Source organism: Dendroctonus ponderosae, unplaced genomic scaffold, assembly GCF_020466585.1.
Source record: "Dendroctonus ponderosae isolate FM_Combo_2020 unplaced genomic scaffold, Dpon_F_20191213v2 Dpon_F_20191213_8, whole genome shotgun sequence".
NCBI lineage: Eukaryota > Metazoa > Arthropoda > Insecta > Coleoptera > Curculionidae > Dendroctonus > Dendroctonus ponderosae.
Genome location: NW_026019016.1, coordinates 9,984,008 through 9,998,679, shown reverse-complemented (window position 1 = coordinate 9,998,679; position 14,672 = coordinate 9,984,008). Strand labels below are relative to the sequence as shown.

General features: G+C 32.3%; 1 protein-coding gene across 7 annotated transcripts in view; it reads left to right on the top strand.

Moving 5' to 3' along the window:
• Positions 1 to 14,672, top strand: part of LOC109546363 — a 46,840-nt gene that overhangs the window by 10,205 nt on the left and 21,963 nt on the right. For 2 of the 7 annotated variants that reach the window (XM_048668913.1, XM_019917289.2), the window contains exons 2-8: positions 1,865 to 1,936; positions 5,010 to 5,172; positions 6,091 to 6,249; positions 8,940 to 8,993; positions 9,160 to 10,023; positions 10,409 to 10,549; positions 10,674 to 10,721. In XM_048668913.1, coding sequence (XP_048524870.1) covers positions 1,865 to 1,936; positions 5,010 to 5,172; positions 6,091 to 6,249; positions 8,940 to 8,993; positions 9,160 to 10,023; positions 10,409 to 10,549; positions 10,674 to 10,721 — 1,501 coding nt within the window. Of the gene's footprint in view, positions 1 to 1,321; positions 1,605 to 1,864; positions 1,937 to 5,009; positions 5,173 to 6,090; positions 6,250 to 8,939; positions 8,994 to 9,159; positions 10,024 to 10,408; positions 10,550 to 10,673; positions 10,722 to 14,672 lie in introns of those variants that run through there. The other 5 variants (XM_019917288.2, XM_019917291.2, XM_019917285.2 and 2 more) reach the window with 4 other exon arrangements.

Genomic DNA, 14,672 nt, shown 5'->3' with positions numbered 1-14,672 from the left:
CGATGTAAATGAAAATTTTATGCACCGAGCAGAAATAATACCAATAATAATAATTTTGGCTGTATGGTTTTTTTATACTTTTTTGTAATTTTTCAATAAAATCTCCCTATGTTTGGAAATTTGAATACATTTCTAATAAACTCGTTACTCTGCTACATTGTGTCGTTCCGTATTTTACAAAAATGTTCCACAAAAAAGCTATAAATTTGCTTTTCTTGAATGGAAATTGCACGTGCATTTATTTACCAAGAAGAAAGTGATAAGTTAATAATACGGGCTTCGTTACATATTATGCAACGGGGTAAAATATAAATGCTTCAAAAAATTATATTTTAAGTATGGACTTGTTCGTTTGCCGTAAATTGGCGTTTTTAATTCAGCTCTTATAACTATTCAGATTTTTGAGAATTTTATGTCTTGCTTGCATTACGGGTACATCCGAACTCTATGGTATTTATAAATCAAAAGGATTAATTGCAATTTGTTGCGTGATTATATTCATTTATTTCTGGGGGGTTTTCAATTGAGTGTCTAGGAAATCGAAATTAAAAAATGAGGTCCATTTGGCTTACTTGAACCATTATAAATTAAAAGACTTCCGCGCAAAGAATATTGAGAACAAAGTTGTCAACAGCTTTTCGACTGTAATGTTTTGAGTCCCGATAGTCTACGAAAAGAATTAACGACACATGATATTTGGTGGTCATTAATTCCTGTCAGGAACTCACTAAAGAAAATATAATTTATGATGCCAAGTGGTTTTGTTCAAACATTTTAATACACAAAATCGTTTAATTTTAAAATCGCCGTAAACATAGCTGAACGGTCCTAAAATTAGTGTTTTAATATCTTCTTTCAGCATTTAAGCATTAGCAGCATTGCAAAACTATTTCGAACGGCAAAATCGTGATGCTTTGACTGTGAGAGAAATGATCCGGGCATTTCTGTCGAGAATAGCAGAAACTTCGGAAAATATAGTTGTTTTTAATTTGTAAAATGCTGCCTAATTCATTGCAACACGGCTTATAAAATTAGGGTCAATGCAGAATTATTTTTATATGTTATTTCTATATTTCCTTCTTCAACAAGCATAGTTGACAGATGTTCAGCCCACTTCCCAGAAAAGACATGTCATTAACAATATGTTCAATGTGAGAGTCGGTTTCACTTTTCTTGTCAACGCCATCCATACAGAAAAAGTCGCTGATAATCCTCCTACAATCTCTCAATGGGAATCGAAGTTCCTGGTTCCTAAAATGGATCACCTGTCGTTTTATTTTTGTTTTACTCTGGGAGATCTTTTGAAAAGGTGAAGATGTGACCGAACCTCAGTTTGTGCCAGAAAGTCTTAGAAGAATGTGCGCGTGATAAATCCGATTGAAACAATTGATGTGTTGCAAATACGAAACTTGCTTTTTAATATCCAGGCAAATTTTCCAGGTTGTTTTTTTCGTTATTGCTCAACTTTTAGTTCAATGTCTTCCAGGATTTCTGCTAGGCTTTAGGTAGAATGACTGAATAGTCACAATGATTAATGAACTGATTAATTATATTTGGTTGATTTTCTTTCGATATTTTTATGCCCCTGAGAGGGCAATCGAAGGGTAAGTTTGTATGTGTTTATTTCTTTATATCCTCAACGCCAGATTAACTGAACACTAAGCTGAGCTACTCTAAACAGATTAAAAGTTTCTTTGATGTACGGTTTTCGCCTTCTAGAAACTTATTTCAATTAGCTGCCTTAATGTTTATTGTTTTTAAGAACGTGATGTTTGTTTATTTTGATTGCAGCTCGCCTGGCTGAAAACAGTTTCAATTAGTGTTTTAGAATATTCCTGCTATTAATTTCCGCTATTTTTTACAGTAAATATGTTAAATCTTCAATTGGGATAATCGTCGGTTATATGATACTGCAGCAATGCCTAAGCAGTAAGAGGTAAAACGATCGATCGTTGATTAAATCATTGATCACTTTTCATTGAGCATGAATTTTTTCTAAATGTACATTCGTCTCATTCATTTAAGGTTTAAATAGAAAAGGCTTAAGATTAACGTATTTATTTATTCTGATGAACTTTCACATGCTGATTATTTATGATAACATATTTTTTATAATTAATTCTCTAGGTCGGAAAAACAGATTGTTTAACGCTAATGAAACAGCCAGACAACATGATTAGACAATGAGTGTTGTTTTCAGTTTATGAACTATTTACGACGATATGATAAGCGTGCAATTAGACTGCAAACTTTCTACCAAGCTATAAATCGTTGTAGATTAGAAAGCAATGGTTTTATACACATATAAATGAATGATAATATAAAAAATAAGTTATGTAATATTTATTACAAAATGACAGTACAGATGTCGGTCTGAGCACATCAATTTATAAGCTGGAAAACATAAATATAAATATGCCGTCCGTAATCCATGTTACAGCTGGAATTACAGCCTGGAAGTTTGCAGAAATCCGCTCTGGTTTACTATTATTCACTAATTTGAGTTGCAGTCAATCTTGTCTCTCGATGGTTGCTCTTAACATTCATCGATGTTTGAAAAATATGATTTATAGCAGTTTTCCGCAGATTTACTTTTCTTAATTGTTCGGCCCTTCTGGTGTTTATTGTTCTCTATGTTTTTACAGACATTTTTCGTGAGGTTTCCTAAGTAACCACTGCCTGTATATTTTCTAGTTTCATTTTGCTACCAAAAAAATGTTTTTGTTTATGATCCCTTTCTTTCTGCCTCCAATTAGATTCTTTTTTATGGATGTAATTCCTAATTCTTTGTTTGACTGAGAGATTGATTTTACAAGCTAAACCATCTCAATTAGGTTTGGCTGAATTAAAACTGCTTATCAGTACATTAAACAATTATGAAATTGAAAATAAACTGTAACATTTTTAGAGGAAATTGAAGTCCAACAAGAATACTAGACAAAAGAAGGTATAAAAATCGGGCAAGAACCCATCGAATTACTATCAATCTTGTAGATTGTGAGCATTTAAATACGTTTGTGCTGCATTTCGTACACTGGCAAGTAATGTTTTTTTTTTTAAATAAAATGCGCATTCTAAGATGAATATAACTGAGTCAACTAATAACTAACTAAAAGCATTTTCTTACTAATAATATTTGGATCATTTAACTTGCGAAAATGAAAATAGTTGTTCATTACTTAATATTTTCTTGAAATATCGGATTTTAATTATATTAATAAGTTTGATATAATTTACATTTTTAGTGTGGATTTTTAGTTCTTAAAGGAAAATCCGATATATTTTTATTCACTGGATTATTTTTGTTTTCTGATCCATGTGAAAATAGTCGAAAATAAATGAAAGTAATTTGATAAAATGTTCATGTAGTAAGTTTAAAATAATAAATTCATAACGAAGAATTATTGCCGCGTTTCAATATGTTACTTCAGTGTCATTTGTTACAATGTTTTAAGACATTTTAAAAGTGTTTTTTTATATTTTCTTCGTTCTTTAGACGTCAATCAATTCTGCTCGTCTTTTACGCTCGGTATGAACCAACGTGTTTCCTCATAATAATCTCCTTTGAGTTGTCTAATTTTCCTTGATAATTTACCAGGTGATTACTGTAACGCATTTGAATATAAAATCAACTTAAACTTATTTACGACTTCAGTTGGAGAAGTCCCTTGAAATTTTGCCAAATAACTGCTGCGAGCAATTTGTACAGGTTTTTTCAAATGCCAACTGTTGAAAAAATAGTTAATTTTAGTATTGTATCTGTACAGGTTTGGACCAAGTCTGGGTGCCGACGATTGATTTCCTATTTTTATTGCAATTTGACCTGATATCTATGAATATATAGCCAATATGAATATCTTGCCAGCTGTCCAATTGGTAAAGATACAAAGTCAAAAATTCAAATTGGAAAATGGTGCTTTGCATCTTCCAAATCGAAAACTTTACTTAAAGTAAATTTTCTTTCAACTTCAACCCTTTCTTCTGCATGGTTTCCATGTAACTTTAATACTGTAATACTTTAAATCCTTAACCGTAGGTACATCAAACATTTTAATAAATATATGCAATACTTTTTTCGTCAAAAAGTCACAAAATTCAAGCCAAGCAATTCTTCCGAACGAGATCAATACACTTGATGAGAAAATTATCTTTAAACAGATAAACCAACACACATTTTTAGACCAAAAATGCATATCTATTTCGGTTTGCGGCTCTATTTGCACGATACTGCTTGAATAAAGCGCTAAATTACATTCAATTTTCGTTTAAATTATATTATTTTCACATGCTATGGAGACGCGCAGCTGGCAATAGTCCATTCTATATCCATTGGCGCACTTCCTCTAAACAAACCTGTGAAACATTGAACACAACCAATCAACTAGAATACTCTAAGAAAAGCAGTTAATGTTATTAGCGGTTTATAAGGTTGTATAGCAATTGAAAACAGCTCAGATCCTCTAACTAACTTCAAAGTAAATTAAATTTTAAACATATATATTCAATTGTAATAGAATGCGTGAATGTAATTTGTAAAAGTCGTTTTTAAGATGCCCTTGAGTAAAGATTCCTCCACAATTACAATTGATCATAAATTTTCACTAAGATATCAAGACTGTTTGAAGAGAAAGTTTGTTAGTTTAAAATATGAAAACTCCAGAAATATTCAAGCAAATACATGTAAATTTCGTTTTGCTTTGCCAATGTTTGCAGTATTTTCAAATAATCATGCAGATTTTGGAAAATATTGTAGATTGCATCGAAAAGCCTTCTGTACTTTCAACAGAAATTCATTAACCATTTGCATTAATTTGTCTGCTATGTTTTTGCAATTCAGTTATTGAGCCAAATCTAAAATTTGCTGTAAAGAGCATGTACTTTAGGAACTGTTCATAAAACCACCAAATCGACGCATTTCATACCACAAACTTCATGACACGTTTTTAGCAACTCTAAATTAATTTGCAGGGTCAGTTTTAAATATTGTAAACGAAAATGTATTTTTTCAGGAAACAAAGCGATCCAGACTTCCGAGAATCTCTTAGCCAGAACTTGAAACTCACTTGCCCTAAAATGTCTAACATGCAAGTGTCTGTTCCTCAAAGTGGAGCCGTATGCTCCGCAAACCGGGAGGAAGAGAGTGAATCTGTTGAAGAAACCACCTTGACTGAAGTAAGTGTTTAATAGCCTCAAATTAGATTAAAACTGCCAATTAACTTACAACCTCAATTAAGCACTTTCAACAAACTCGAACAACAATATTTTCCTGCAAATACACAAACATTTCTGCAATAAATTTTCTGCGTGACATTTTAACGCACCTTTTAATTGGCTGTTACTACCTGTGCCAACACGAGTGTCGTACACATTTATTAATTTCTTCTTCTCTGAAGTGGTTTATCTAACATTTCCAGAAATTAATTGCAACCGCTGTAGGTTTGGTGCTAATTTAATGTACCTTAAAACTTGCTTGTTAATGCGCCCAATATAGATTTAATTGGCGGTTTTGGGTGCTAATCAATCAGTTCCTTTCGAGCTTCTTTTGATGTGATTTTAAATATTATTAATCTCAATACATAAGCGAATATGCAACGAATCTGACTAACGGTCTAAAATGACTTTCAAATGTAGAATCACTTAAAAATTTGTGGAGATTTTTGTATTATTTCTTAAATATAAACTGAAAACTAACCACGCTGAAAACAGGAAATATGGAGTAAAAAATTTAAACTCGCCATATTTTATGTTTTTCAGTTCTAGTTAAATCAGTGCTCCTCTTTAAAACTCAATTATTTCTCTCCTAAACTCCAGCTGTGTTATACTTAGTGAGGTATAATTATGCACTTCCGAACTATTTGCTTATCTAATGGGCTCTGGAAAACGTTTACGAATAGTGCAGGTGTTGCATGTTAAGTGCAGTTGATCTGCAGTGTATTGAGGCGCCTTATGGACAAATTTGTTAACAGATTTACGGTTATTTTGCGCCAAGAACAGTATCAGTTTTCAAAATAGATACCTACTACTGAATCTAAATAATTTCAACTTAAGCGTACAATATTTGACAAATAATTAACACACACATTGATTTAGGTGCGTAAAGATTTGGGAAACTCGAAAATGCATCAGAAAACTGCGACTTTCGAAGGACAGGAAAACTCCTCTGTAGTGGAAGATCATCGAACTCAGCAAACTGAATCCACCAAAAGCGTGATGCAACAGGAAACGAGCACAATTTCCGCAAACAAACAGGTATTTAGTTCGAAAGTCGAAACATCAGAAAGTTTTTCGATGGAAGAGACTGAAGAGTATGAAATTGAGGGATGAAAGTTTGGAAAGTTGAAAGTTGAGAAAGTTTGGAAGGTCCTATTCGTTTGAAAGTGAAAACTGGCTCCTGCTTGCATTGTTAAATTGCCACGCTGATTAATGTAATGTTTAGCTTTGCTGCTAATTGGAGATTTCCAAACTTTCAAGTGCAAGTAAATAATTAATATTGATAGATTTAGGAAGGTGTGTGGTGTCTGGAATAAAATACATATCAGTACAGTTTGCAGGACTAAATGAATATAATAGGGCTCTCCTCTTGAAAAGTTTTCAGAAATTATCCATTTTTTACTAATGTTAATTTTTCAAGTAATTATCTAGAATTATTTTTAGGTCCCCTTTACAGCATTTCCTAAGGAATACCTTATTTGACATAGCTTTTCCTATTGTTTGCTGAAATATACGCAAATTAGCAAAGTTCAATTGTAAATGGATAGTTTCTGCAGAATATACGCTTCGCATTTTTTGTTGATTTTTTACTTCTTCACTGTAAGCGATTTTTTGTATTCTTTCGTTTTATTTTGCATTTATTATGTAAGACAATGAATGTGATATTGAAGGAAAGACATTAATCACCATACAACAGAATGTATTTCACCATTGTTTATACCGAAAGTTATATAGAACTGGCGCTTTTTTGTTTTTTCGTGTAGTTTTAGTTTATCCCATGAAACATTTCTGGACTGTTCTATTTGTTTAGTCGATTTCCTTTCTGCTTATTTGTGGCCATGAAAAACATGTATGTCTTTTTTTTCAATAAATGTATAGTAATAGAATTATTGTTGGTTTCCTTTCAGACACTGGGCTTCAAAATGTTATAAGATGCGCCTTGGATGCGCTCAGTTCTATATAGCTTCTGGTCGTGTCAGTAATTTTGTAGACTTGTAACGTTTTGAAGCTTCAGTTGCATATTTTCCTACTACAAAACTGTGCATTAGGGGTTCTGCTTACAATGTTTGTACACATTTGTTTGCAGTCTAAGCCAAGCCCAGCCTTCTTTCCTTTGCACTGTGATCAAGAAAGCTTGAACTGAAGCTCAAAAACTCTTAAGGTTTTCTTGATTCTTCTTTGATATTTACATGTGCAGATAGGTAAGTGCTCAAAATCATGCTCGAAGAAAAATTTGGACCATCAGATTTGAAACTGGGAGAATTCGTTCAACTATCTACAGTGTTTCTTGTCGAATTCAAGTACAAATAATAGAAAATGTGAAACTCTAAGTAAATCATCTAAAATAATTCGTAATATAGCAAATGTTCCATCATTTATACGCTATGAAGTTTTTTATATTTGCCTCAAATTTCGCTGTTTTTGATAATTCTCAATAATTGATTAATTTTGCCAGTTCTGTCTTTCACACTTCGATTAGTACAACAGTTTATAATTTGACTAAGACAGTTAGTAAACTTGGTGATTTGGTTACGTTTTAAATGTGCGTATAAACAAAAAAATATGCTTCAGTTCAGTAACAAGATTTTTTATTAGAATAGAGTACCGGTACTATATTTCAATTGCATGACATGCAGGTAATAAATTGGAATGTTCTGGCCCAATTTCCTGAAATTTGTAACTGAATAAAATCATTTTTCAATCCACTTTATTTTACTATTTGGCCATAAAAAAGTTTTTTTAATTACTTTACGTTTCAATAAATTTTGTAAATCTTCCAGTCTCTTCTGCATCTTTGCTTCTATGCTCCTGCTTTGGCAAAGAAAAATTCACATATTTAAATGTTTATTTCCAAAGCTACACTCCAACAAGTTATGCATAATTTGAGTTACTTAGTAATATTTATAACTTTTCGGAAGTGGAAATAATTTAATTAGTAACCAGTGCTACGATTTTCAACTGAAAGTGCGCTACATAAAATCCTCAAATTAATCCTTCCTTTCCTGTAATATGATGAAAGCGTTTATTTGATAAGCGGTTAAGTGATAAAGTTTAAAGTAAGTTTTTTTTGAAATTCTAAAAATATTAAAGTAAAAACAAAATCTCTGATTGTTTAAATCTGAAATTTTTAGCATTCTTTATCATATCATTGAATCCCATTTGAAAATAGCGTAATTTTGTGCAATGTTCAATAAATCCATAAGTGGAAATTAATGCAAATATCAGTAATTTGCCTCTTAGTCTGCTTTTATCATCACTTATTTCACTTCTACAGATCTTTTAATGTTATAATACATTTTTGATTATTTAATGGTCTGGATATTTAATAGTTGTTACCCTATCAGAGGACAGTAGCAACATTATAAACTATTATATCGGAAATATTTCCGATATAATAGAAAATAATTTGTTTTAAGCTATTTATTCACTAGCCCTGGACTGAATAGAGCTTCAAATATAAAACAAACCTTATATATTTTTATAGCCGCTAAAGTCTTGCAGTATACAGCTAACTTAGCAGCAAACAGTTAACTCGTTTAATTTGTAGGGGCATTTGCATTTCAATAAGCTTCTAGCTTCTGGCAGATACAGATACTTGAAAAACACGGCCATCTGGACATTAAAAAATCTGTATGTTCAAGACATATACTTACTCATGGAAGAGCCATCTGTACCTTCTTAGCTTAAAATTCAAAAACAAATTGTAGCTAAATGTAAACTTTAATCAGTTTTTCAGAGATCTGTTTCGTCTCTGGATGTTAGTGCTTAGAGAACGAGCACTGGTAAGTTGGATGTTTAGATGTTGTCAAATATGCACACTGAAGCTTAATTATTAAAGAGCTCAAAAGCTACAACTAATCTACAAAATTACTGTATTGTAGTAACAATTGTTTGATGTATAAATCTCCGCTCTAAAGCCAAAGATGAATTTTCCTAATTTTTTGACAGGATCTGCAAGAAGAACACAACTCAAACACACGTCCGCCCAATATTTCTCCATCAAACCCACAGCGGAATTATTACCAGCCTTTGCCAGTTGATCCAACAAAAACATTTGAACCTCTCAAACCCTTCGAGCCTCTTAAGCCTTTTGAGCCACCCAAACCTTTCGAGCCGCTTCAGCCATTTGAAACCCCGAAATCCTTTGAACTTACCAAACAAGTAGAAGATCAACGATCAAATGTGAATCGGGAGCCTCTAATTTATGAAATTGAGAACATTTATTCAGACGCATTGGCGAAGATTGGCAATATTGGATCTAACAACCAACCTAGTAATCAATGGAATGGGGACTGGTCGAAAGAAAAAAATGTCCAGTTAGACTTGAGTGAGAAAAAGTCGACTACGAGTAACTCAAACGGGGACATCAACAGATCAGTTTCTCCCAATCCGGCAGCAATACAGAATCAATCCATTGAAGGGGGCACTGAGCTGGAAATTCCACCTCCTTTGGACTACACCAAGCTCTTAGATCTTGAGCCTATGAAAGACTCAAATAACAACGAGAACACAAGTTCATGGCTGCCTTCAGGATATGTTCCGGTGGAACCTTTGTCACCTCTAAACCTCTCAGATTTAGAACCTTCACAACCTCCACTGGTTCCTCAAATTACTTTAACAAGCGACAGTAATACCGATGTACCAACGGTTCTGGCAACGCAAGAAGGTAAAGCGGAAATCAAAGACGGGATTATCAAGAATTCACTGAAAGAGATTATTTCGGATCTGGATCACTATGCTGAAAAGGACAAGGAGTTGAGGCAGGATGGTGGTGGTATGTTGCCATCTCTTCAGCAGGATTTATTGAGACAAGTAAGTAAAGGGGTTTTTTCTGTGTTTATTGATTATTTGCTCATTGTGCGTTTTATCCACAGGAGTCTGCATCAATTCCTGAACTTTTTTGATTGTATCATACAGAACCACAAGCTGAATTTTCTATTATTTCTACCGTACAAAGTTTTGATATTCGCAGTTTTGTTTCGCAAATACTATTTTTGAATTAGTAAAAGTCATTTATGTATAGCGCAGCATTTTGGTGCAATTTCAATGTTCAAAAGAGATTCTTGGATGTCAGTAAATGGTGTAGTTTATGTGAAAAATCTGCCCTGTTTAAGACGCTCAACTTTTCAACGTTATCAACTAATTGATTTCACCTTTACCCTTTATTCGTTCTCACTGTTTTGCATGACTTTTTCAGAATCATAACAAAATCTGGAAACCGAATCAGAGAAATACCTGGGTTGCCACACTACCATCAGGCCTACCTACCAAACCGCCAAAATATCGTCCCATGTCTGTACCACCCGAAAGCACATTCAATCATTATCATTTCAATCAGGTTAGACATGAAATCTACATCACTAGATCATTACTGAAAAATATGACAAATCATATCTGAGTAATTAGTTTTATTTTGTCAACGTAACATAACTCGTTAATGAACTAAAGATAATTTCTTACAGATAAACAATGAAGTTTTGGACAAATTTAGTGACCTGGATAAAGCTCAGGTAAGTGTCCTTTTTTTCAATTTAATTTAATTTAATTTAATTTAATTTAAATTTTTTTTTACATATTTCATAAGGATTGTCTCGAATATTTTCGATAATAAATTTATTATCACTTTGGCCGTACTATAAGCAACATTTAACAATTCTGGTTGTTTCAACTTGATTGAATAGGTTTGCATACCAGTTTTTTTAATGTTGTCAACTAATAATAGAAAACGCTTTTCGTATCCTTTGAACAACTGACACAATTTTTGAACCGACAATACACTAGAAAGTTAAAAATATGGTGCAGATGTTCGAAAATTTAAAGAATAGCTGCGGTTATTTTTGTGTGTTTTCAATAGAGAATATTCGCAAAACGTTTTTAAAGTAGGTATTTATCCTTTAAAGATTTTGCGTTTTCTTTATCGCTCCATTTTAATGAGCGTTTTCGTTCATAAAAAGTAATTTTTATGTATTTGTACAAATAAATGTTGCTCATTTCGGACACTTGATTGATTCAAGATGATCTCCGATATTTTAAAAGATTCGCTTTGGTCAGGTAAAGGTCAGGTTAAAAGTACTACAATAAAACTAGAAAATTATATTTGAGCATCTTCAAATAAAAGTATTTTATAAAGTTTTGTCATTGTCAACTTGTTTCATTTTTTATGAATACTTTCCTGATTTCTTATTTGCTGATTAGCATGACTTAGGGCAGCGCAAGAATTTTGCATCTTTAATCTGTGAAGAATGATCATGTATGAAAATCACTACTTTACGCCAAGAAAATTGCCACGTTTAATATAAACGTGAGGAATAAACCGCCGCAAAAATAGATTTGAAAACGCTCATTTCACCAAATCAGAGATCTCCGTATTTTTGCAAGAAAATATGGTAATGGTGAAACACTAAAAATCTGGTCTACGGCATGAAAAAATACTATGAGAAGAAGTTGGTGGGTACACACCGGATGAAAATCAATCAAACAAATTTTTTTGCAATGGAGTCTGTATGGAATTATTTTTAATTACATACACACTTGATTATAAAAAACGTGTTTGATTGAAACATACTATAGTAAAATAGATTTCCCTATAATGATTTTCGGTACCTAACATGTTTCAAGTTCTGAGTCCTTGAAACTACTTAAAACTACAACTTTAATTGATCTACAATAATAAGTCCACTCTTTATTTCTTCAAGCAGACCCATTTTTCTTCTACTTCACGATACATATTTTGTTATCTATATAATGCAATAATTCAGATGATTATTAGCTTTTATTCAAAATCCATCAGCTGTAGAGTTTCTTTAATAATTCGCATTTTGCACAAGATCATGTAGGTATCGAAGAAGCTAAAAAAACGTTTTTTCTGTTATTGTAATTTAGTTAATACTAACTGGCCAAAAGTTTTTTCAAGGTTCCTTCCTTTTCTTTTACTTTATGAACGTTTACCTGATAAAGATAAACAAATATAAATAGATAAACAAAGCTATTAATAAACTTGATTTTATATCAGTTTTCAGAACATTTTTAAAAGTCTGATTAAACAAAATAAAATAATGTTTAGAAATAACTTAAATACCAGCTCTTCATTTGTATTATGTGTGTCATTTACTATTCATGTACCAAGTAAAACTACTGTAGGAAAGTAGCTTAGTTAAAGCTCCCGAAAGCAAACACTCAGTAATGTTTCTTGTATGAACTATAGATTACAATGTAAATGCTCATTTACATAAACTAAATTAATGAAAAAAAAAGTCCAGACTGGGAAAGGTTAAATATATATGACCAGTGATACATTATTTAGATAAAAATGCATTTTTTTTGAAAAAACTTTATTTGGTGCTTACTCGCAAAAAAGAGAAACATCGGGAACAATTTTTATTGCTGTTTTGCTTATTGTTTAATTATTTATTCTTTGTTTTGAATTTCTGTAGTTTTCCACCATCTGTGTACAGCATTTCTTCGTAATTACTAAAAAATGCGTCTTCGTCTCAGCGTCTAGCAAAGTGCGGAACGCATGAACAATATTTTCTATCGTATTTTGATTGCTATGGAAAATCTTTGTATGCAAACTTTCTTCAATATTTAACAATTTAAGTTTAAAAATCTACCTTTGGCTAGAAAAGAAAAAAAAAGCTGTTTTTAGTATTGTATTAAATAATATATAAAAATAATATCACAATATTATCAAGAAGCAAAATTTAGTTTATTTCAAAAATTTCATACATTTTTATCAAAATTTCAAATGTCAATATATCGAAAAGAATCCAGCAAACGATTCGTTATACCATTAGAAAAACTTGCAGAAACACAATTACAAATCAGTATTATGCTCAACTTTTTGAGTTTTCAAAAAGTTGTCTTGAGAACTCTATACAAGTTTTGTAAAACTACAGCAACCATAAAAACTATAATAATTCTGCTGTTTCAGTTTATTATTTTGCTTCAAGATAATCGACCACTGAAAGATTAAATGCAACAACTTAGTTTGCAGGAAAGCTTTTGAAGAGTCGGCCAAAGTGCAATGACGCAACATGTTTCCAAGCTCCTCGTCGTTAATTATACATCTCAGATTAATCGATTGGTTTCCAAAGGTTTAACTGCTCACTTCTCAGATTTTGCTCTCACTAACTCTAAATTTTGTTCTTGCAGTTGCAGAATGAAAAATGTTGTTTCATATTTTCCGATGATTCTGTAAAATATCAGCGAACTTTGACCCGAAATCTTTCTAGCTTACTCTTTCCACTAGATAAACTGAGCGAAGCCACATTATAATTGAAAAGCCAGAGCAGAAATTTACATTAACATCATCACTTCTCGTGCTCGGTCCTGAAATAGCTCCAGACACCGTTTTCTAAACAACTGAAAATACAATCCGTCTTTTTTGAGCGTTTTTAACAACGATTTTTGTTTAGGAAATGATTTAATATGCGACTGAGCCTACATGGAATAAGCTAGTTCTCCAAAAACGTTTTCGTACAACGTTAATCGTTGATTACTACTTTCGATATTATTGGAAATCATCCAGAAACAAACTACATTCGCTAGGTGCTTGCTCAGGATATTTCTGGAGCGGTACTTTGTTATATAGATTTCACACGATCGGTGTTATCAAATGCGGTTGGTGTAATCTAAAATGTCTGGAAAATTATCTATTCTTGTAGTCCAGCGATTTTACTAATTTCGTATCGTGCGTGTAAGTGTCAGTTCTGAAAGTGCTATTTTTGGGCTTAACTTATAGTGACACGCTTAAATATAGATCAGAGAGGTTTATCGGAAAATATTTCATATTGGCTAATTATTTGTAATAGGAGTAAGCAGCACCATGTAATAGTTCGCATAAATTAGGAAACTATCTAGGTTGAACTATTTTTGTTGCAGCGTTTCTCCATGCACTTGCTAACCTTCATGTTGCACTAACATCCATGCTGATTACTAACTATCCTATAAATAATGAATTTCAATGAATCTTTTATATTGTTTTACATTGAATTAAGATCTAATAATACATTCGCTTACCAGTAGCTAAGCCAGAAGCAAACGCAGTGTTTTTTTTTGGATTTGTATTATTGTCGGTTTCCCAGAAAATGTTCATATGTATGGAGGAACAAGGCTAAATGCATAGCTGCTGTTTTAATGCTTCTAAAGGGGGCTTGTTTAGAAATGGATCGATTAACGTGGTTTGGTTAGCGAAAAATTTACCCCTTTCATGCGATTGATTCAGCTAGTGGGACTTAAAAAAACTTATGTAATCTGTAATCTTTAAATACAGCCATTTCCTACAAGCAATAATTCTAAATAGAAATACCAGCAATGCTTTGGCAGGAATTTGTTTTATGTAGGAGGATTGCGAAAACTTAAACACCCAATCGGATTTGGCTGCACTGTGGTTTTTCCGACACATTTTTACCGGCTCCATTAAAAACCATTTCTACCCACGTTTCCAATCAATTAAATTCAAT